The 25,484-nt window shown below is 38.4% G+C and overlaps 1 protein-coding gene across 1 annotated transcript in view; it reads right to left on the bottom strand.

Moving 5' to 3' along the window:
• ADGRD1 (adhesion G protein-coupled receptor D1) overlaps positions 1-25,484 on the bottom strand; it is an 897,745-nt gene that overhangs the window by 243,122 nt on the left and 629,139 nt on the right. The window contains exon 18 of the mRNA XM_082270985.1: positions 19,374-19,527. Within this exon, the coding sequence (XP_082127111.1) occupies positions 19,374-19,527 (154 nt within the window). The remainder of the gene's footprint in view (positions 1-19,373; positions 19,528-25,484) is intronic.

Below are 25,484 nucleotides of genomic sequence, written 5' to 3'. Positions count from 1 at the left end.
ATTTCCGAATAACCAAAAATTTGTCTGAATTTCGACTCGGAACAAAACGAACAGCACAGGTCTACTTTGTGGATCGCTCCTTAGATGGCACTGCATGTGAAAATGATCCCTAATAGTAATAAGGGCCCTTTGCAGAAACAGGTTAAACACAGACAAGAAGCAGTGCAGTTCACATATTTTTACGCAGATAGGAGCTAGCAGAAGTCATGTAAAGTATATAAAACCTAACACACTTCTTTAACCTAATGAACTTGGGCAGCAGCTAGAGCCATTGGTTCCTGCTGCTGTCAGTCAAATCCTATGAGCAGAGAGTGAGGGCGGGCCAAGCTGCACTTTGTGTATATATAGATGCACACAGCTAGGCTCAGAAGCAAGCCCACAATGGGGGCACATCATGAAGAGGAGGCACCTGGACCACCTGCGAGGGACCCCAGAAGAGGAGGATCAGAGTCGCTTGCACAGATCAATCAAGTATGATATGTTTATTATTTTAGGGGAAAAAGATCTAAGCAATTAGAATCAATCTGAATGCAAAAATAAAACTATTCATTCTGCCAATAATCTGGGGATCTGAAAATCTCTCCCTGCCTGTGTTCCCTGCCTGTGTTGCCCTTCTATCTGCTACATTGCTCCCAGCTGTCTCTGTGAACTACAAAACCCCTTTCCCTATGTTATAAAAAAAACTGAGGGCGTGTTCTAGGGGAGAGCACTGGCCCCTGCACAGTACATTTAGTGTTGTTACCTATGTAAAGGAAACGTGTTACTGGCAAAATTTGGAAGATGCTATTCAATTCTTTTCTTTTTAATTTTATTCTCTTATTTTCTATTATGTTCTTTTTTTATTCCATTCTAAACTATTCTATTCTAATTGAGAATTATTCTATTTGAATTTCAGAAGCCGGTTATATTCTTTCTATTTTATTCTATTCTATTCTTTTGTTTTTCTATTATGTTCTACTTTATTCTTTTCTATTCTAATCTATTCTATTTGAATTAAAATTTACTCTATTCGAATTTCAGAAGACGGTTATGTTATTTCTATTTTACTCTATTCTATTGGTTTTTTTTCTATTCTATTCTTTTCTGTGCTATTCTTTTTATTTTCTATTCTATTCTAATCTATGTTAATAAAATGTATTCTACTTGAAATTCAAATTTCGTGAGAGGGTTATATTTTATTATTTTCTATTCATTTGTTTTTTTGTTTCTATTCTTTTCTGTTCTGTTCTTTTATTTTCTATCTTATTCTAAACTATTCTGTTCTTTTCTAATTCATTCTATTGGAAATTTGATTTTCGAAAGGCAGTTATATACTATTCTATTCTATTGTTTTTTTATGTTCTATTCTTTTCTATTCTACTCTTTTCTATTCTATTATTTTACATTCTAATCTAATCTATTCTTTTATATTTTATTCCTTTAATTCCTATTCTATTTTTTACATTTGTTTCTATATCTATTCTATTCTATTCTTTTATTTTCTATTCTATTCCATTTTGTTTACTCTATTCTTTTATATTCTATTCTGTTCTTTTATTTTCTATTCTATTATATGCTATTCTCTTATTTTCCATTATTTTCCATTCTACTCTTTTCTATTCTGACTTACTCTATTCTTTTCTATTCTATTCTATTTTATTTTCTATTATATTTGATTATTTTATTTTCTATTTTATTCTGTTCTGTTTTACTCTATTGTATTATTTTCTATTATATTCCTTTATTTGCTATTCTATTTTATTCTATCCTTGACTTCTGATCAAATTTGATTAGAATCTAGTTATAATTTGGGCTGAATTTTGTTTCATTATTTTGGATTCATTTACATTTGTTACTATTTTAATTAAAACATTTGGATACATCTGAATTTCCGAATAACCAAAAATTTGTCTGAATTTCGACTCGGAACAAAACGAACAGCACAGGTCTACTTTGTGGATCGCTCCTTAGATGGCACTGCATGTTAAATGATCCCTAATAGTAATAAGGGCCCTTTGCAGAAACAGGTTAAACACAGACAGGAAGCAGTGCAGTTCATATATTTTTACGCAGAAAGGAGCTAGCAGAAGTCATGTAAAGTATATCAAACCTATCACACTTCTATAACCTAATGAACTTGGGCAGCAGCTGGAGCCATTGGTTCCTGCTGCTGTCAGTCAAATCCTATGAGCAGAGAGTGAGGGCAGGGCCAAGCTGCACTTTGTGTATCTATAGATGCACACAGCTGGGCTCAGAAGCAAGCCCACAACTGTGTCCCCAAAGCAGATTGCTATGGGGGCACATCAAGAAGAGGAGGCACCTGGACCAACTGCGAGGGACCTCAGAAGAGGAGCATCAGAGTCGCTTGTACAGATCAATCAAGTATGATATGTTTATTATTTTAGGGAAAAAAGATCTAAGCAATTAGAATCACTCTGAATGCAAAAAAATCTATTCATTCTGCCAAAAATCTGGGGATCTGAAAATCTCTTGTGTTCCCTGCCTGTGTTGCCCTCCTATCTGCTACATTGCTCCCAGCTGTCTCTGTGAACTACAAAACCCCTTTCCCTATGTTATAGAAAAACTGAAGGTGTGTTCTAGGGGAGAGCACTGCCCCTTGCACAGTACATTTAGTGTTGTTACCTATGTAAAGGAAATGTGTTACTGGCAAAATCACCAGGTGAAAAAAAAAAAAAAAATAGAAAAAAAAATGAGTGCAGCCACCGCATCTTAGGACTGGTAAGTGGCAGTAATTTAAACCTCAGACATGAAATATAAACAAAGCATATCACTCTATAGTGTATACTTTTATCAATCCAGAGCACTAAGTGTAATTTCTGTCCACTGCATCATTCCTTCTACAATCAGCATGAATCCCTTCTGACAAGTTTTCCTGACACCAAGAGAAAAATGGTGACAGGGGAGGGAGTTCCAGCTCATTGGCAGCCTCAGCTCTGTTCCTGTGTAATGGGGCATGTCCCTTTTCTCTAATCAGTTCTCAGAGCTCTCCTTACTGATGTAGCTTCAGATCTCTGCCCCCTGCTTTTAAGAGCTGAGAGATCCTGTGTAAATTCTGCACTTTGAATAGATGTCTATCTATGGTGTGGCTGCAGAAACCAGAAGAGACCATAGGCAGTATGGCAAAAGTGCATGATACGTTTAGAAGTTTAGAAGATCAAAAGTTAAATATAAAGCTTTTTTAACCACTTAAGCCCCGGAGGATTTGGCTGCTAAAGGACCAGGGGTTTTTTTGCGATTTTTTACTGCGTGACTTTAACGGACAATTGCGCGGTCGTGCGACGCTGTACCTAAACGAATTTGACGTCCTTTTTTTCCCACAAACAGAGCTTTCTTTTGGTGGTATTTGATCACCTGTGCGATTTTTTGATCACGCGCTATAAACAAAAAAAGAGCGTAAATTTTGCAAAAATAACAATATTTTTCACATTTTTTTATATGAAATTCCCCAAAAAAAAAAGTAAAAATCAAAATTTTTTAACATTTTTCGGCCAATTTGTTTTATGCTACCTATGTTTGGTAAAAAAAATCGCAAAAAGCGTATTTTGATTGGTTTGCGCAAAAGTTATCGCGTTTACTAACAAAGAGAAAGATTTTTGTCATTTTTGGTGTTTTTTTTTTTAACGCGTAATGGCGGCGATCTGCGATTTTTTTTTCGGTACTGCGACATTGCGGCGGACAGATCGGACCCTTGACTGACATTTTTGACACTTTTGGGGTTACCAGTGACATTACTGCAGTAATCAGTGCTATACATATGCACTGTTACTGCAAAAATGACACTGGCAGGGAAGGGGTTAACTTTATTGGACAGGGAGGGGTTAAGTGTGTCCTAGGGGCGTGCTTTCTACTGTGTAGGGACATTGCTATTGGTGTAAAAGCAAAGATCAACCGTTCTACATAGTAGAACGGTCAGATCTTTACTTTTACACAGGGAGAACTGACAGGCAGCTTGTTTACACAAGCTGCTCTGTCTTTCTCCCTTCACAGGAGCGATCGCAGTGTGACTGGCGGACATCGAGTCCGCCGGTCACACGCACTGACTTGCCTGTGAACGAGCCGCGGCGGGCGCGCGCCTCGGCGGGCGCGCGCCCGCTCGCTATAGGCTCGCAAGTCAGTGACAGGCGAGTGACGTACCGATACGTCACTCTGCCTGGCCGGGGCTGACCGCCGCAGTATATAGTCGTGCGGCGGTCGGCAACCGGTTAAAACCAGTGAGGGACATATTAGGGAATTGTATTGTACTTTAATGTATTTTGGGGAAAGAGGGTATTTTTACTTTAAGTGCATTTATAATTTGTTCTCATGATTGTTTCTTCATACAATTTGAAAGCCCATACTGTACGTATTGCATAGGTATGTAGCTATTTTAATTTTTAACCAATGGAACCCTTATTTCTTTGAAATCTGCATTTAATCTTATGAAGCATTTTTTTATGCTCTTCTCAAAAGATTATTCAAAAGTATTGCACAGCAAAAGCCAATAGTATTTAGGGAACTAAACTATAAACATTGTGAAGTCCAACTCTGCAAAACAAGGTAAGCTAACATGCATGCTGATCTGTGCCATAAAACTTTTGAAAATGGAAAACACTGTTTTTATCCAAAAAACATTCTTACATATAGTTACATAGTAGGTGAGGTTGAATAAAGACAATAGTCCATCCAGTTCAACCTGTGTAGGTGTGTGTGGCTGTAATCATCTCACATACCCCTGAATGTTCTGATCCTTGAGATGTAAGTCTAAGAGTCTTTTGAAAGCCACCATACTACCCGCAGAAACCACCTCTTGTGGTAGAGAATTCCACAATCTTGTAGCCCTAACAGTAAAGAACCCCCCACGTTGCCTGAGGTTAAAACGCTTCTCCTCTAATCGCATTGTATGCCCTCGAGTCCTCATGCAATCCCTTCGAATGAACAGATTTTTTTCTAAGCTGGGATCCCCATTAAGATATTTATAAATTGCTTTCATGTCCCCCCTCAGACGTCTCTTCTCCAGGGAGAATAAATCGAGCGATTGTAGACGCTCTTCATAGTCAAGGTCCTCCAATCCCCTAATTAGTTTAGTTGCCCTTCTCTGGACTCTCTCCAGCTCCAACACATCCCTCCTGAGGACTGGCGACCAGAACTGGACAGAATACTCCAGATGCGGTCGGACCAGAGTTTTATAAAGTGGAAGGATTATAGTCTTATCTCTGGAATACATCCCTTTCTTTATGCATGCTAATATTCTGCTGGCTTTGGCAGCTGCCGCTTGACATTGCATGCTGTTGCCTAATCTATCATCAACCAAGACTCCCAGATCCTTCTCCATTTTTGATTCCCCCAAGGTTTCCCCTCCTAACGTGTATTGTGCTTTTATGTTTTTAGTCCCCAAGTGCAAAACCTTACACTTCTCCACGTTAAACCTCATTTGCCATGTCGTTGCCCACTCTGTAATTTTGTCCAGGTCATTCTGTAGGATATCTGCTTCATGCTGTGCAGTTATTGCTCTGGCCAATTTTGTGTCATCTGCAAAAACTGATATCGAACTACTGATCCCGACCTCAATGTTGTTTATGAATAAATTGAACAAGGTTGGTCCCAGGACTGAGCCCTGGGGCACCCCGCTTACTACCTCAGACCAGTCTGAGTATGCGCTGTTTATTACCACTCTTTGGACACGCACTTTAAGCCAATTCCGTATCCAAGAGCAAACCCTGCTGTCGATACCTGCAGACCTTATTTTATAAATTAAGCGCTTGTGGGGAACTGTATCAAACGCCTTAGCGAAATCCAAGTACACCACATCCACTGGTCTCCCCCTATCTAGCTCACAGCTCACCTCCTCGTAGAATGTTAATAGATTGGTTTGACAAGAACGCCCATTTGTAAACCCGTGCTGATTACTGCTGATGATGTTGTTGTCTTTAGCAAACTCTACGATATAGTCCCTTATCATCCCCTCCAGAAGTTTACATACTATTGATGTCAAACTGACAGGCCTATAATTTCCCGGGATATGCCTCTGGCCCTTTTTGAATATCGGAATCACGTTAGCTTTCTTCCAATCCCCTGGTACATCTCCTGTCCTAATACTGTCAGCAACCTGCTATTTCTATAAATTATTTTTTCACGGGGGCTGCTGGATTTCCTCACCTTAATAATTAAGGTGCACAGGCATTCGTGAAATTTAGACTAAATAAAAATAATGTAAACCTTTTGTTAAAAAATGCTTAAAATTATATATACAGTAAGTGTTCTACATAGTTAGTCTTGCTGAAAAAAGACACGGGTCCATCTAGTTTAACCAATAACATACATGTGGAAACCACTTGTCCAAAAGATCCAAATTAGAGAAGATCAAAAATGGCATTTGCTTTTTTGATCTTTAACCACTTGCCGACTGCCTAACGCAGATCTACGTCGGCAGTCAGCCCCTCACAGGCAAATCGACGTAGGTCTACGTCGCTAGCCTGTGAGGGTCTAGGGAGCGAGTGCGCACCCCCGGAGGCGCACTCCCGCTCCCGCGCGGTCACGGACCCCCCCGCGCGTGTGACCGGCGGACCCGATGTCCGCCGGTCACTCTGTGATCGGCGGGGGAGAGGGAGAAAGTCAGGCGGCTTGTGTAAACAAGCTGCCTGTCATTCTCCCCGATGTATGAAGGATGATCACACGGTTCTACTATGTAGAACCGTTGATCACTCTTCATACATCTGAAGCCACAGCCAATCACAGTAGAAAGCATGCCCCTAGGGACACACACAGCCCCTCCCTCTCAAATAAAGTTAACCCCTTCACTACCAGTGTATTTTTACAGTAACAGTGCATATGTATAGCACTGATTACTGCAGTAATGTCACTGGTAACCCCAAAAGTGTCAAAAATGTCAGTCAAGGGTCCGATCTGTCCGCCGCAATGTTGCAGTAAAAAAAATCGCAGGTTTCGTTTTAAATAATTTTCTGCAGAACTGGTATACATGTAAGGAAGACAAGGGTCAATTTATATATGATTTATTCTTCTGTAGATTTCAGCAATATAGGTTCATGGATCAAAGTCGGTTGCTACAATACTTTAAGAGAACAGAGGTCCTGCTAGTGTGACCTTGTGTTCCTATAATGCATTCATCCTACCCCAACAGAATGGTGACTGATGGCCTCACCAAGGGTTATATTTCTCCTTTGCTGCAGGCCTCTTTAATAAAAGAGATGCCTATAGTGATATTAACATTTCTGGGGGTGACAAAGCTAGGATATGTGGCACCAACTTTAATTATATTACTTTATTCTTATTGAGGAAAATAAGAATTTGCAAAAAAATAAAAGAAAAGCTGTTTTCAGGTATGGATCTAGGGCTCGTGGAGATGGTTTTTTGTCCTTGCTGAAAGAGTGTTTTGGTAAGACTGCAAGTATTCCATGTTCCAAGCCTTCTATTTGCAGTAGTATAAGCAATCTAGGTCTAGTAGATGTATACAAAATGTATCCAAATACGTTTTGTGTTTCAAGAAGCAAAATAATAGAGCTAGCTTTAAGTGATGCTAAAGTCTTGTTTTGTTTTTCCTAAAAATAACAAGCATGTTATACTTACCTGCTCTGTGGAGTGGTTTTGCACAAAGCAGCCCGGAACCTCCTCTTCTCGGGTCCCTTTTTAGCTCTCCTGGCCCCTCCCTCCTGTTGAGTGCCCCCACAGCAAGCAGCTTGATATAGGGGTACCCGAGCTGAGCCGCAGCTCCCTGTGTCCATTCAGACATGGAGGCCCGGCCCCTCTCTCTCCTCATTGGCTCACTGACTTTGATTGACAGCAGCTGGAGCCAAAGGCGCCTCACTGTCATCTTAGCCATTGTCCTGGGCAGCCAGGACACTCCTGCAACATCACTGGATGGAGATGGGCTCAGGTAAGTATTGGGGGGGGGGGGGCTGAGGGGAGCTGCTACTCCGAGAAGGCTTTTTATCTTAATGCATAGATTTCATTAAGATAAAAAACTTTCTGACTTTACAACCACTTTCATATCTTAAACTTGTTTTTCCTTAAAATAAGGCAGAAGCATTTGGATTACATATAGTAATACAAACCATTGGTTAGATAAGGCGAATTAACTATTAATGTACAGATGTAGTGATAATGTAAACACTGTATTCAGCAAAGCAACTTTTATCACAACTCAAATCGTATCGCTAGAAAATCAACATTTAGCAAACCACTTTACATATTCTAGCTCTTCGTGTAAAGGGTTAATGCTTCTTCCTACACAAAATATGTTGTTTTATGGTGCTACCAATATATCAGTGCCAGAGTGATTTATGAATCTCATAACTGCCCGCGGAACCTCTATGAGGGACATAAAAGCAATGCTATTTATCGCTAAACAAATAGAGGTTTCTATAAAATAAAATAAAAAAAACATGAATTTTTAATATTCTATATTAATCTATAAAAACTTAGCAGAAAGTTATCGCTACAAAGTCTGTTTCATTAAAATTGCAGTATGTGCAATGGGCATTTTCAATAACTGCTAGAGTAAGCAGGTCATTTACCTTACATATAAGCAGAGCTAAAAAAAAAACACAGGGCCCAGTGCTAATTTGGGGTCTCTTGACTGCTCAACTGTGAACATACACTATATTACCAAAAGTATTGGGGCACCTGCCTTTACACATACATGAACCTTAATGGCATCCCAGTCTTAGTCTGTAGGGTTCAATATTGAGTTGGCCCACCCTTTAAAGCTATTGCAGCAATTGGAGTATTCGATTACTTTAGAGGTTTAATAAAGAATTGCTATTTTAATGCAGCAAACTAGACAAGGAGGATGACATTTTTTTATGCCTTCCTCTGAATCAGGGTTCTGGGAAACAGGCTTTTTATTTATGTTTATTGTCTTTTGGTTAAACTCAATGGACAGGTGTCTTTTTCAATCAATGTACACAAGCACATTTGAAAGGGAGATGAAAGTAGAATGTGCATAACAATTCAGACCTAATTGTTTCAGTATGCCTGGTCAACCTAAATTTTCTTTCCAATCTTCTGGTTTTCTACAAGAGTTCAGTGTGAATCAAATGTTTCTACATTATTTATATATTACTTTGCTAGCCCGCAACTTACAAGTGTTCATTTTAAAATCTGACCAAATCCAAAAGAGGTACAGTATATATGAATATTGGGTAGATGATAGTGATTTAAAGCACCTGCAGTACTGACCTGCCCCAGGGCGAGCACTTGCTATTTTTGCTAGTTATAAAATATTGATTTGAATGACTACTCTTACTTTTGCTTTTTTGGATTTGATACAGGATCTCAAGCTGCCTCAAGGAAGCCTGGGCTTCTCCTTCGTTGCAGCGCCTTTAAGAAAGAAAAGGATAAATGCAGCAAAGGCATGTAGTGCCATTCCATGGAAACAACCACATGCACATCGCAGATCTCAATGGTTGCCTAAATGCAATTATATTTTACATTTTTAGGACATTACTTCCACCCTATATAACACAGCGGAAACAATTCAGGCAGACATGGAGGCCCTGCCAGTACTTTAAACCACCCTACCTGCAAATTATGGCTCAAACATCTAGCCTCCTATCTTATTTATGATCATTCCCTGCCTTGGCTGGTTAAAGGAATTCCAACCTTTTCCCCCTTATTTTTTTTCTTCTCCTGGAAATGGCTTCCTTCTCATGACTGGTTACATTCCCTGTTCTCCCATTACCATTTTTTTCCAACATGTCTCCTTCCCTTCCACTTCCTTCTTTTTTCTGTCCTCCCCTTTGCCAACACGATTTACATTCCTCTTACAAAATTCTTGAATGTTTTCTACATCAATCATCATTCCTACATCAATGCTTTTTCAAAAAGAGTTTGAAGTTTGCTCTATTTATTTATTTCAAGTTCTTATGTATTACCATCAATGTATGCAGCACTTTACATACATATTGTACATTTACATCAGTCCCTGCCCTCAAGCAGCTTACAATCTAAAGTCCCTAATTCACATTCATAAATAAACACACTCGGCCCAATTTAGAGAGGAGCCAATTAACCTACAAGCTTGAATCAAGAGTGGAAAAGAATCCGCGCTTAGGATAATATCGAAGGGAGGGGGTAGAAAAAAGCGATTGGCTGCAGCCCACTTCAGAATATAACCCACTAGAGATTATATTAGATATATAGAGGAAAAAAGAAGAAGTGCTTGGCGCTGCCAATATATGCGTTTAGAAGTGTGGAAGGTAGAAGCTAGTATAGACAACACAGATGTCACAAATATTATAACTATTATGCACGTTTGAAAAAATGGATATTAAATAAATAAGTGAGGTTTTAAATGAGGTAAAAACAGGAATAAAGTGTAAGAGCATAAAACCTAAAGCCCAATATTTAAATGTATAAAAGTAAATAGGTATGCAAAAAAAGAAGGTGACATATACATCCACAATATACTCTAGTAAAAGATATATATATATATATATAGTGCCCTTCAAGTGAGGGTGAAGTGGTGGTGTTAAAACAATAAATAAATATATAAATTCAAAAATGGTATTATAGTGCAGTGACTATTAGGTGATATGTAACACAGGTGTATAAGTGATAATAAAAAGGTAGAGTAGAAAAAATTAGTATATATAAATTATTTTACAGTGACTAGAGTGACCATAAAGTGACATGTGCAAAAAAGGAAGAGAAACCTCAATCCCAAGCCTGGGAAGAGAGAGTGCCCAATATGGTTCCCCAAAAATGACAATGGGGTGGGCCACAGATGGAGGAAAATAAATCCAAAAAATTAATAATAAAAAATGCTGAAAAAAATATATAAAATGGTGGCTAAGTGATTGGTACACAGAATATCTCAAAATCAATAGTGTGCTAGTGAAAAAATGCGCAAAGAAAGTGGTCAAAAATGCATAAGAAAAAACATCCACTGAGTCCTTAAGAAGCGCATAGAGGTATATCAGTCCAAAATAGTGATGAGGTGCCAAAATCACAGGTGCGACCGGTTGGATGATTCTTAGAGTGAGGACTATGGTGCTCCCCTATTCAGTGGGTCCGGTGCTCCCCTTTCTAGTAAATACCGAGCTTACCAGAAAGTGCTACCCCTACAGGGGTAGAGCGCAGGTCGATATTTGTAGTTATGGCTCCCAAAGCAGAGGGGTCCGGTCACCTGGTCCACTTCTAATATTCCAATTGCCCGAGTCACAACTAATTGGCGTGTTAGTAGGGGTGTTCCAACATTAATGCTCCAACCAAGCCATTCCAGGACCTTTCCTTTTCAATCTGCAGCTGTTGTCATTTTCTGAAAATACAATGCAGCATTGTATTTTCAGAAAATGACAACAGCTGCAGATTGAAAAGGAAAGGTCCTGGAATGGCTTGGTTGGAGCATTAATGTTGGAACACCCCTACTAACACGCCAATTAGTTGTGACTCGGGCAATTGGAATATTAGAAGTGGACCAGGTGACCGGACCCCTCTGCTTTGGGAGCCATAACTACAAATATCGACCTGCGCTCTACCCCTGTAGGGGTAGCACTTTCTGGTAAGCTCGGTATTTACTAGAAAGGGGAGCACCGGACCCACTGAATAGGGGAGCACCATAGTCCTCACTCTAAGAATCATCCAACCGGTCGCACCTGTGATTTTGGCACCTCATCACTATTTTGGACTGATATACCTCTATGCGCTTCTTAAGGACTCAGTGGATGTTTTTTCTTATGCATTTTTGACCACTTTCTTTGCGCATTTTTTCACTAGCACACTATTGATTTTGAGATATTCTGTGTACCAATCACTTAGCCACCATTTTATATATTTTTTTCAGCATTTTTTATTATTAATTTTTTGGATTTATTTTCCTCCATCTGTGGCCCACCCCATTGTCATTTTTGGGGAACCATATTGGGCACTCTCTCTTCCCAGGCTTGGGATTGAGGTTTCTCTTCCTTTTTTGCACATGTCACTTTATGGTCACTCTAGTCACTGTAAAATAATTTATATATACTAATTTTTTCTACTCTACCTTTTTATTATCACTTATACACCTGTGTTACATATCACCTAATAGTCACTGCACTATAATACCATTTTTGAATTTATATATTTATTTATTGTTTTAACACCACCACTTCACCCTCACTTGAAGGGCACTATATATATATATATATCTTTTACTAGAGTATATTGTGGATGTATATGTCACCTTCTTTTTTTGCATACCTATTTACTTTTATACATTTAAATATTGGGCTTTAGGTTTTATGCTCTTACACTTTATTCCTGTTTTTACCTCATTTAAAACCTCACTTATTTATTTAATATCCATTTTTTCAAACGTGCATAATAGTTATAATATTTGTGACATCTGTGTTGTCTATACTAGCTTCTACCTTCCACACTTCTAAACGCATATATTGGCAGCGCCAAGCACTTCTTCTTTTTTCCTCTATATAACCTACAAGCTTGTCTTTGGAATGTGGAAGGAAACTGGAGTAGCCAAAGGAAACCCAAGCACAAGGAGAACATGCAAACTCCTTGCAGGTAGGCAAGGCTTAAATAAGTCATAAAGGCTTATATAAAATAAAAAATGTTTGTTCACTTTGTATGAAACCACTGGAATATTTGTCAGATAACAGAGATGTCAATGTATTTTGTTAAGATTAGTGTTGAGCGAACACGGATAATTGGATTTTTGTTACCCGGACACGGACCCGAAAACTTTACTGTATGTTCGGGTTTAAAACCTGTGTTCGGTTATTTTATTTCCTGTATGTAATGGCGCGGTTTTAATGACGGGCTATCAACAGCCATTCAACAAGCGTTTAACTGGTGTGCCAAAGAAGCCATCACAGCCATGCCTACTAATGGCATGTCTGTGATTGGGCAGCTGAAGCATGTGACCCAGGTCTTCATAAGCTCGAGACACAGCGCGCAGTGCGTCAGTCTGCTGTAGTGTAGGGAGAGAGCACACATCATAACGGTGCTGGCTGCTGCTGATTAGGGACAGACAGGGTAAAACAACATTGTGCCCGAAAAGAATGCAGGGACAGGTCGGAGTGTAGGCAGGGAAACATATTTGAGCATTTTAGGGACAGGCTGGAGAGATTAGGCAGGGAGAGATTAGGAGACACAGGACAGAACAATCGTCCATTAGCGATCTACATCGATTTTGCTGTGTGGGGGGTGGTGCAGTGAACAATCTTTTTGCCCTCACTTGAGACCACTGAGGAGGAGGAGGGAGAAAAAAAATATTTTTATCAGTCTGTTGTGTGCAGCGTTCAGCTATATTTTACTACAGAGTGCAGTTCTAATTTGCTATTTAAAAATTACACATTTAAAGGGGAATTTTTTTTTAAGAGCACTTGCCATGCTCTTAACTACATTTTGCTGCCATTTGCAGCACTCTAGCCCTTTCCATTGGTTTTTAGAGCCATTTTAGTGCCTGAAAGTTCGGGTCCCCATTGACTTCAATGGGGTTCGGTGTCCAGGTAAAGTTCGGAAAAAGTCCGGGTCACGGACCCGGACTTTTTTTTCAAGTTCGGCCGAACCCGCCGAACATGGACATCCAGGTGTCCGCTCAACTCTAGTTAAGATTACACATGTATCTATTGTGTATTATGTGATGCTACAAATAAATTATAAAAAAAAGAAGGAAGAGGATACCCCAAGGCATACCTGCTCATAAAGTATCCATTGCTATTTATGTCCCAGCATTACACTTTTACAGAGGTACCCCCACGTGGAATTGTGGCTTTACATATATTTACAAATGTATAAAAAAAAAAAAAAAAAAATCTGTTTTTTTTCACAAATGTTAAAGTAGTTTAATTAGCTCTTTGGGTGGTGACTAGCTAGACTGAAGTGCTGGGGAATTTTAGTATTGTTCAACTAAATAAGGCATTGAGTAAGCACAAACAATAGATGAATATGACGATTAAAGTAAATCTGCACCAATTTGGCAATTCAGTTATCAGGAAGTCTCCTTTAAGGGTGAAAATTTAGTCTTTCCTGCCATCTTAATGCCAAAAGTGATGTGTTGTGGGAATATTTTATTTTTTTTTCCGGATTGCCAAGAACCTTTAGAAAATAAAGACATGAAGACAACATTGTCCCCCAAAGAGTTTCTTGGGAATATGTGTGAATTGTGTAATTTTCAAATCCTGTAAGCACATGGCAGCAGAAAATATCAACCTCCTCATGGGGCTGACCACTTCACAAATAACACCGTCTTTGTAATACACTGATGGAAAGGTTACAGGCAAGATTAAAGCATGAGGAGGAAAAGGAAATAAAAGGTCACTCAGGAATATCCAAATTGGATAGCAGTAGAAATGCATAAAAATTAGAGGCATTACCAAAATGTCTTACTGTATAATAGTGACTTTAAAGTATTCCAATTATGACTGTACAGAGCCTGTGTTATTTTTATAATTAGGTTTGATATAGCTTTCAGAAGTGGGTCAGCTAAAGTACAATGCTCACTGGAAGTCATTTGTAGAATTATGCACAATTACATACACATGTCCATTTTATTTCAGCATAATGGCATTCCTTAAAACTTTAGCAAAATACTTTTTATAACACATTCTAAAAGAACATTCTTTGTGCAGTGCATGATCAGATTTTAAATTGGTGTCAAGTCTTGGCTTAGCAGACACTGAGTTATAGAAAAGCACAGTAATATTCTGAAAAAAAAATAATGTAAAAGGAATTTTGCATGAAAAGGTTAAAATGATAATGACAGGCAGCTTAGTTAGGCCAAGTTGCTAGCCATGGTATGTCAATATACCTGTCTGTCATCACTGATAAATCACAAATTGGACGTAGCACTGTCACCACAAAAAAAGCCATACAAATAAAAATGAAAAAGGTTTTCAATATTTTAATAACATCTGGGAATCATGCAACAAAGGCCCTTGCTCAGACACTTATTCAAGGGCAACAATGCTCTATCCTTGTCTTTCTATCATGCTCTTGCTTTGTCACCATGTCACACAGACTTCTGTTGGAGACTACAAGTACCTACAAGAATTACACAAGCATGGTCCATTATTGTCACCATCAGGAAAACCTGCCCTGAGAAATGCCATGTAAGAAAAAACGGGCTAAACAAAAGAACTGAGATGCAATAAAGGATTTAAAAAAAAAAACAATTGTTTATGTTACAAGGTGATTTAACAAACGGAATAATATTTAGTTAGGGTATAATTTTAATTTAAAGGAGTTTTAAAGCCTAACCATTTTTTACCTTAATGCATTCCTTGCATTAGGTAAAAAATATTTAGGCATAAGTATTCCCCCCTCACTCCCCCTTTTTACTTACCCGAGCCCCTCATTTGGTCCAGCACTGTGCCTATCTGCAGCTCCTCTCTTGCCTCACTCCCTGGTCTCACTGGATATTGGTTCCCACGACAGTCAATCAAACCAAGTGACAAGGGAGCTGGGGACGGGGCTTATTCCTGCTGTCTGTGTCAACAGACGGAGATAGGGAGTTTCAGGAACAAGCCCGCATGCGTTCCCCAATAGGTATTGGCTTCCTATGAGGGCACTCCCTGGGGAGGAGGAGCCAGAAGGGCTGGTGGGGGACCTGAAAAGAGGAGGTTCGGGCTGCTCTTTGCATCTTTCATTGGACAAAACAGGTAAGTATAAACCTGTTTGTTATTAAAAGAAATAATTTACAATCACTTTAAATTATTATTATTATTAATATTATTATTCAGGATTTATATAGCGCCAGCAGTTTACGCAGCGCTTTACAATAAAAAAAAGGGGAGACAATACAGTTACAATACAATAAAATAAAATACAAGAGGATTAAGAGGGCCCTGCTCAGAAGAGCTTAAAATCTAATGGGGGTGGGGCAGGTTATAACAGTAGGGAATGAGCTGATGGAAGATTAGTTGGGGTTGTAGATAGGCTTCCCCAAAGAGATGAGTTTTCAGGGATCGCCTAAAAACAGCTAGAGTATGAGATATAAATTAAATCTTTAAAAAGAAAAAAAAAAGGGTAAAAGAAGTCCAGTAAGGACAAACATTGTCCGTAAGCATATGTTAAGAATAAAAACATTTGTTATTTTCTTGTCTCAAGGGCATGGAAAAATAAAAAGTTGCCTAACTACCCCTTCCCCAACAGTATTTACCTTTCTTGTTCCTGTACAAATCTACTTACCTGTCAGAACTGGGGAAAAATTCCCTAAGTGAGCCCTGTGTTAACTTTTCAAAGCCTACACAGGTCATGAGTTATTTCCCTGGCCATAAATTACAATGGCAGGCAAATCATGATGCCCCCAGACTTGTCACTTGGGAAAGGCGGCTTGAGGTACCTCTCTGCAAAAGCTGGAGTCAGCAGAGGAATGAATTTCAACCTGGTAGAACTTCACAATCCTGTGAACCAAGAATCAGATGGCAGCCATGAAAATCTAAGAAACAGATAACTGTTGCTGAAAAGCCCAAGAGGTACCAATTGAACAAGTCAAGAGAGAAAAGAGGGACCTTGCCCTTCTGGATGTAAGCTATAATGATAACATGCCTATAACAACCAATGAGGTGCAGGGACCCCCTTGCGGGAGCCCGCCATTAGGTCAAGGCTGGGACATGTGTTTTGGCCCTAGCCAGAATTAAATCTGCCTCTGAAAGGGTTGTGTGGCTTCTGGTTGCTGCCTTGATAGTTGATGTAAGCTGATGTCCACCTGAAGCCTCATTGCTAGTCCCTAAAACTGGTCGGTCCACCTCTGAAGGGACAGATGAATGGCTCTTAATTCCAAAATGGTGATTTGAGCTCCCTCAATGACCAAGTCCCTTTGACCAAAGTCTATCCTTAGGATTTCCCTAATTCCAGACACCGGACCAACAAAATCCTGGCCTTGGGACACAGATGCATGATCAATCCAGAAACGGAGATAGTTTATCCTATGTTGTCAGCATCTTTATTTGCCGATGCCTGGAGTAAAACTGGGCAAATATTACCACCTAGAGGGAGGCCACCATCAGGCCCAGTACTCAAAAGTGTATTAACAGAAGGTCAATAGCCTTTCCCAGAGAAGAAAAACCTGTGCCGGTCCCCCATAGAAGGGCCCAGCTACCCATGCCCTTATTTGATCATTCTTTATCTATTAAAATGTACAGCATCTTTTGCTTTACAAGTAGATATGTAAAATAAGATTTTCCTGTTTACATTTTAATTGTTCCACTGGAAACTTATCAGTTGTAGCTTATCACTGTGAATGCTGAATATTCCTTAGATCAATAACACTCTTAGCCAACTGTTCTCTCAAATATTTTTACAAAATCAGCTAATTTTAATTACTTCCAGAGCCTAACTACCACTATTGTTAGTGTGAACAAATGTTTTGAATATGTCAAGAAACTCTTTTGGGGTTCACATAATTACACCAAGAAAAGAAACAAGTTTTCATGGTACATTCTCTATATCGCCGCTGTCTGACAAATTACACAACCACATTCAACACAGCTAAAAATATATTTTTGTTGGTTGCTTTAGGCCTTTACATGCAAAATATGTAGTTATAAAATACTCTGCTAAAAACAAGTATGATGCATATTTTTTTGAAATATATGTAAACCATTAAAGTGTACAGTACATGTTACACTAAATTATTATAATATTATGTATAATTCCTAGCAAAAGCGACCCAAGTAGCCTCTGTGTGAATACATAATTGAAACAATAATATTCTTCGGATGTACATATAGTATATACTAATTAACATTTGAGTTTACCTGGGAAAGTGCTTAGTTTTATCTACCCATAACCAAAACTAGTATTTTTATTTTCTAGTTTGAGAATGCAGAAGGAGATATAGAAACCAACTGATGGGTGGAATAATCTAGCACCTTAAAATGGTCAGGAAAACAGCAAAGAATCATCGCATACAAATTTTACCACTAGATTTCCTAATAAATATATGAACCCAAAGGGTGACTCAGTCCTCCAGGCTCCATCTGTAGCTGAAATTTCAGTTTTGAAGTAACCGCCCCTTTTGTCCCTGGTGCCCAACCTGCTGCTCAAGGGCAGCTCAAGGGCAGCATGTGGCCCTTTGGCACATATTGTAGTAGATTTCTTTAGCTAGGTGCTTATTCAGGCCAGCAGAGGAAACATTTTGGCCAGGGTTTGTATTATTTATTTCACACTAGTTTACATTTTTGTGTTTTTCCCTCTAATCTTTTCTAATATGGATATCAAATATTTTTGATTTATTTTAGGAAGGCTCTAATTTATTTAAGAGGGTTTTGATTTAGAGATCTCATGTAATGTCTTCAGTCTATGGGTATTTCCTGAAGTATGTCCCTACAAATAACGTCCAAACCATGTACTGTATAAAGTCTGTGGCTATCCCTCATTGCATGTTCACAATCTCTGACAGTTTTCTGTAGCATTATACTCACTAATATTATGTTCGGTCATTTAATGTGGTTAGATACCGCAGCCATCTAGGGCTGAATGGATCAAACAATGGAGTATCTCAAACTGTACTCTGAATCAGCCATGGCTACCAGTTGTGCCCCATAGACAGAAACTTGTAGTTGGAACTGACCCATAATACAAACATATTGAGCCATACCATTGTCTCCTGGTTTATTCTGTTTAAATATATTTCAAGAAATAATTGCACCAGTGTGAGTGAGATGGTGGTATTGTGTTCCAGACAGGCACATTTACATTACATGTACCTGAGAGCTTTGTATTTTTTCTCCATTTAGCTAAAGCAATATACTGCAGAAGCTAAGACAAATACCTGGATTCATAACCACTTTGAGAATGCCTTCAAATCAAAACAAGATATGTTGGTTATTACTCTAATTTGTTAGTTTTCCTATGCTTTTCTGAAATTTTTAAATGTTTATACCAAATATTTGATTTACTTCCGAAAACATTTTCTAGTAAATATGCCAGCATAAACTTTCAGTGCTCAGTGAAGAATGAACATTTCCCAATGCAATAATTACCTATAATTGCCTAAAGTTTCTGTAATGTAGCTATAGGTAGCTACGAATTACTGAACTGGAAAATATCTCAAAACAGAAACTAGGTATTATGAAACTCTCTTGTATATCATACAGAACTGTGACTGTAAGGATGATAAGTATAAACAGGCAAAATGTTATTGATCTTTACTATTACACATAGCTCCAAATTCTCACTTGCAATAAGTTGTTATTGCAGCCATTAGCCCACTGACTACACCACCCTCCACTAATAACTACAGTACCTGAGTCTACTGTTCAAAAGCGAGAATAAATATCGAACATCAATACAAAGATAAATGCATGTAGGGAAGACTATAACCCTTCTAAGCTTTGAATTGTTGTCTGTGTCCCTTGTTTAAAAAATAAATAAATAAAAGTTTTGTCTGGATTTACACTTTAACAACAGCCAGTATTACATATACTTGCACATACCCCATCCGATCCCATAATAGTAAAGATGTTTGCTCTCCTCTGATCCGAACACCTTGATTACCATGCTGTAGAGATGCAGTCCTTCCACCAGCATCCAAGCAAAAGCACTTAGAAAGAAGAAGTGTAGCAATATTGCTACAATTTTGCATGGGAGCTGAAAAAAAAACCACAAGGAGTTCACAGGTTAGATGGAAAATCACATATTATAATTGCTTGTGATTGACTTCATATTATCTTTATCTGGGTTTTACATACCAGTTTGGATAAACAGCTACATCTGGTCCCAAAAGTAGCTAAAGGTTAACTAACTGCAAAATGTTAATGCATCCAGCTTTTATCAGATACGAATATATGTCAGGATTTTCAATAATAATAAATGCTACTTTGACAGTTACTCTTGCTCAGAATATCCATTTCCTGGAATAAGTGCAGATACAGAAATATTTAGGATACCTAAAATCAGAAACTCAATGCAATTATTGCTAGCTCCCTCTTTTAAATATAAACTATATTGGCTTGGCTGGTTGTTTTTTTTCTCCATCTCTAAGCTGATGTTTGATATATATATTTTTTTTATTATACTGTATGTCTACAAAAAAAAAAGGATACTATACCACTATATGTAAGTCAAAGACAAAAAACTGGAGGCATGCTTTGGTTGCAATTTTAAACAGAGCTGCCCAATGAGGGATGAGTAATCCTTTTAATTCATTTGCCTGTGTTTAGGACATTCAGCTGGAGCTATTGAGCTCTGTAAACAACATACTTTTTATTCAGATGGTAGGAAAATAGACAGAAACAATTTAAAAGGAACTTAAAGCCGTATTAAGGTGCTTTTCCACTGCATGGAACCGAACGGTTGTGCTTTTCCACTGCTGGTACCGCATTTTACGGTGTAGGAACGGTTCGGTACGGTACATCGGCGCTTTTCCACTACATGGAACCGAACGGTACGGCTCTCTAAAACAGAACCACCTCGATTTTGGTTCCAAGAGGTACCATACCGGTACCATATCCCACAATCCTTCGCATGCAGTCACTACTAGCCACTGATTGGTCAGAGAATCGTTGTTATCCCACCCACTTACTTTAGAACTACTTTAGTGGAAAAGCAAACCATACCAAACCGTACCGAACCGTTCCAACACCGTGCCACTGCGGTACCATGCAGTGGAAAACCAAACAGGGCCAAGCAAGGCCAAGCAGGGCCAAGTAGAGCTGAGCCGGTACTTGCAGTGGAAAAGTGCCATTAGACTCACAACAAATAATCCAATATAGATGTGGTGGCTGCATTAGCTTTTGTTCCCTCGGCTTTTACCTGTTGATCTGATCAGCAGCACACTCCTGTACTAGAGTGCCTACATTGTGGATGAAGGAGTAAGAGACAGCAGCTTTGTCAGTCTGGGGGAGAGGACAGTGTTAGATACACTAGCACATTAAGATACACTAAACCAATTGAAGTCAAACTCCAACTAACATTTTTTAAGCAGTAGCAACAACTGTTTTGTTCCTTTTGGAACAAAAGTTTCACATTAATGAATGAAAGCTGATCATTGTAAACACCCCTATCAATATTAAATAGTTTGTCTCATCCAACCCCCCCCCTCCCCCAACTGCTACATCTGCAGGATGGCTTGTTCTGTTACACTTACACTTTTTTATCTCCATGATTTTAATAAGCAGGTGCCAAGGTCAATCATGCCCCTTCCAGACTCCTGTCATGGACTGGTCTGGGTTATATATACTAGTTACAGAACTCCCTAAATCTGAAGGGGAATATCCTGAATCATTGGCTGTGTAAAAGTTCTGGTTTCATGGTTTTCTGCAGTTTTTACAGCCATTGTAACTAGCAGTAGGTTATTATATTACACTCTCAAATTAAATGTACCCAAATATTTCATTTCTTTGTGGGAGTATCTACATCACTACAACAAAGTGTTATGAGTATTGTTACAGTATGACAGACAGACAGGAGGAGGTTTGCAGGAGGGGTATTTATTAGGTCTGGCCAACAAATGGACAACCAGATCAATCTCTGCATCTTGGCTTTAGAAATAGAGGTGAAGCACATGTGTGGCATAGCAGAAGTAGAAAACAGGTTATAGCATTGCACAATATAATTTATCAAATAGAGTTTGAACACAATCCCTGTTGCCTAAGCTTTGACTTGAGGGCCGCATGGGACTCATTCATACTTGCGGTGCAGCCCTTGGATCCAAGTGTCTGTAGTGGGAATGGAAGTATTGATTTGTAAAGGGGTAATAGCTGTGCCCTCTAAAAGCCTCATGTAACATGCTTCCAGCCTCTTTCTATTTCTTCTATTACAAATTTCAAACCATACCTGTAACATGTCCACAGTCTCCAACCATCATCTCCTCTTGTATGTCTACAGTCTCTGTCATTTCTCTCTAGCACTATATTTACTGAACATTATGCTGTCAGGGACTGTAACTGAAGCTATCTATACTTTGTAACTTGAACATTTTTGCATTACATATTAAAAACATTAACCGCTTTCCGAGCGTAAACTGTATGTATGCTGTGGCAAGGCTGTTCTCCTGTGCAGAATCACGCACCTGTACTCGATTCTCTACTTCCAGGTCTGGGGTGCGAACGCGCACTGCTGGTAACCTGCTCCTGCTGTGATTGGACACAGCAGGAGCCAATCAGTGGGTCCAGCAAACCCGATGTCTGCTGGGATCTACCAATCATTTCTCAGAGAAGCAGAATGGCAGTCTGCCTAAGCAAACAAGGCAGGTCATCGTTCTGTAAAAAGGGGAGGTAGTCAGGGAAACAAGGATCTCTGCCTTCTCACAGTAAAAGCAAATCCCCTACAGTTAGTAATCACTCCCTAGAAACACATTTAACCCTTTGTTCGCCCCTGATGTTAACCCCTTCCCTGCCTTAGGCATTAGTATAGTGACATTGCATATTCTTAGCACTGATCACTGTATTAGTGTCACTGGTCCCCAAAAAGTGTCACTTAGTGTTCAATCTGTCTGCTGTAATCCCACTATAAGTCTCTGATCGCCACCTTTACTAGTAATAAACGTTAATAGATAAAAATTTCCGTAAATCTATCCCATAGTTTGTAGACGCTATGATTTTTTGCGCAAACCAATCAATATACGCTTATTGGGATTTTTTTTATTAAAAATATGTAGCAGAATTCATATTGGCCTAAACTGATGAAGAAATTAGATTTTTAACATTTTTTTATTGGATCTGTTTTATAGCAGAAAGTGATAAATATTCATCTTTTCAAAATTGTTGGCATTTTTTTGTTTATAGCGCAAAAAATAAAAACCGCAGAGGTTATCAAATGCCTCCAAAAAAAAATCTCTATTTGTAGGAAAAAAAGGACATTTATTTTATTTGGGTACAACATTGCACAGCCGCACAATTGTCAGTAAAAGTAACGCAGTGCCATATCGCAAAAAATGGCCTGGTCGTGAAGGGAGGTAAACCTTCCAAGAGCTCAAGTGGTTAAAAGCACGTTTATTGCAAATTAGCATGTTTTTGCAAGGTTAAAACATTTTTCCATGTTTTTATGAGGAAATGGTATATGATGAAAATGTGGTTAATGTGCATTGCTCTTTTATCCTTGTACAAAACCTTAGCTAACTGTATAACTCGTATTTTCTATTTATTGAAGTTTTGCATATTAAAGTTAGTTCTTGCTATTTCTACATGCAATTACTGACATTACATGTCAGTAATTGGTGTTAGAAAGGTTTTTTACATTATCAGTTACAAAAGAAAGCCCCAAAAGCCAAATACAGGATTAAATTACTGTTTACAATTTCTTGGGTTTTACTTGCTAAAATTTTTTTCTTGCTTTGATGTTTTTTACAGGCTTGGTTTACATGATCTTTTTGGTACTGACAAACACGGTAAGGGATTCATAATTTACAGAATATAGAAACGTAGCTTGCCTATTTTTAGCTTTAACATCACAAGTAGGAATGTGAACAGAAGGCACATTAGAAACACAAATACCATGATTAGGGGTTACATTTTGTTTAATCAGTTTTTACCAGATGCACAATGCTGATAGAAAATTTCAGCAGAAGATTTTCTAATGTAAGTTCTCTAATATGTTTCTGTGAATATATAGGGCCATTGTAGTGGAATGATGCAAATATTGCATGGTTCAGAATTAAAAGGATTCTACATCAGGTGTAAAACTCTGTGGGCAGGTATGTGTATACCTACAAAAGGGAATCAGGGTAGCCACACAGGGCTCCTCCATCACCGGGTGAGTAGTGCTGCAAGAGGCAACAGTGTGTAAACATACACAGCAGTAGGGTGTCTGTGTCCTAGCCTGTATGGCCATTATCTGAGTGGGTGGTAAATGTCTGTGCAGAAGCAGATTAAGGAGCTAAGTAGTCCAAACTGCAAGGTGGCTGAGATATTGCAGTCTGTGCAGGGATAGACTGTGAGTGGAGGGACCAAACTATGCTTAGCACCCTGTGTGATGCTGAACCTCTGTTTTGGAAAAGCTGAATGTGCATGAACTTTTCTTTTGAATACAATTTTGAAGACACATGCTTAAACGAAAGTTGGCGAGTGGACTCCTTGAAGCTCTACCCTCTTGACACTAAATCTTTACATTACGTAATAGGTTTTAATAGCATTAGCAATATTTAAAAAAACTGAAATTTCTTCCCAATCTGATCCACCTTAAAAATAGTCAGCACAGACGAAACGCACGTAGGGAGTAGAGACTAACCCTGGGAGATGAGAATACCTTTTACTGTGTTTCTATCTGTGGATCCTCACAGGAAAAGTTTTTCTTGTGCTGACCATTTCAAGGGGAATCCCCTCAGAACCGTTGTTTTGATATATTTATATTTTTGAGTTTTGATTTTTATATAGCTGCTGATTATTATTGTTTTTTACAGTTTTACATTGGGGTGATTTTTTTATTCAGCATGAAAGGGTTTTGTTTATTTTAATATTAAAATGTGCTTATTAAAAATGTGCTTACGGAGCAAAAAATGACACCATGAAACTACGTGATGAATGCATATCTTATAATAGTGAAAAACACAAGGTACAGGTAGGGATGGTAAATGGGAAACAGGTGTGTAGGTGCTACAACCTTCCCACATAACAGCTCTGCCCAGGGCTCAGACACCTTCAATGTACCAGAATAAGGAAAGGGATGGTCGGCACTGAGGATGACATTCAGAAAATGGTATTCCTTTATTGAAAAGACATGTACAAAGCTGTAAAAACAGCCTATGCATTTCAAATGTTAGTCCTTAGTCATGGCTATTAAAAAACAAAATAAGTAACACTTAAATAGTATATAAAAAGGTCAAATGATTAACCAGCACAGGCAAATTAAAAATGCAAAAGGGAAAACCTGATGATATAATTTAGACACTAAATTAATAATGATAATTTATGAAGCACCCACTGATGTTATGAAGTTCTATTTTGGAATAATATAAACTGTGTATGCTATTATGGGTTGCTTTTTATATGCCTGTTTTATAATATGCCTATATCTTCTGTAATGTTTTCTATTAGTCATGTCAAGTTTTCTCTTTTGCATTTTTTATTCAATTGTGCTGGTTAATTATATGACCTTTTTATATACTATTTAAGTGTTTCTTATTCTGACAAAGCCATGACTAAGAACTAATGTCCAAAGCGCATAATATGTTTTTAGAGCATTGTACATGTCTTTTCAAAAAATGAATACCCTTTTCTGGATGTCATTCTGAGTGCCCACCATCCCTTTCCTTATTCAGGAATGTTAAATGCCTTTAAATAGACAAACGAGCTGCCATCAGGTGATGAAAGAAAATACATAGTTACCTTTTTTTAAGAGATCGAAATTATTAATTGCCTACAACTATTGTCTGGGCTACAGGTCACCACCAGACCTATGCTCTGCTATATAAAATGCTATTTATTTATTCAGGATCATATATACTTTTTCAGTTCCAAAAAAATGTAAAAATATATAATGCTATACTTAACACAGTCATATCCAAAAAGTTATTTCTTTGAAAGAGCTCAAGCATTTTCTGCCAGCCAAACAATTGCACATGCATAGTAAACATAAACCAGGATCAAACAATATTAAAGTTTTCAATT

This window comes from Pelophylax lessonae, assembly GCF_965119305.1.
Source record: "Pelophylax lessonae genome assembly, chromosome: 1".
Classification (NCBI taxonomy): Eukaryota; Metazoa; Chordata; class Amphibia; order Anura; family Ranidae; genus Pelophylax; species Pelophylax lessonae.
The sequence above is the reverse complement of the archived record's forward strand: the minus strand, read 5'-3'. Positions and strand labels throughout refer to the sequence as shown.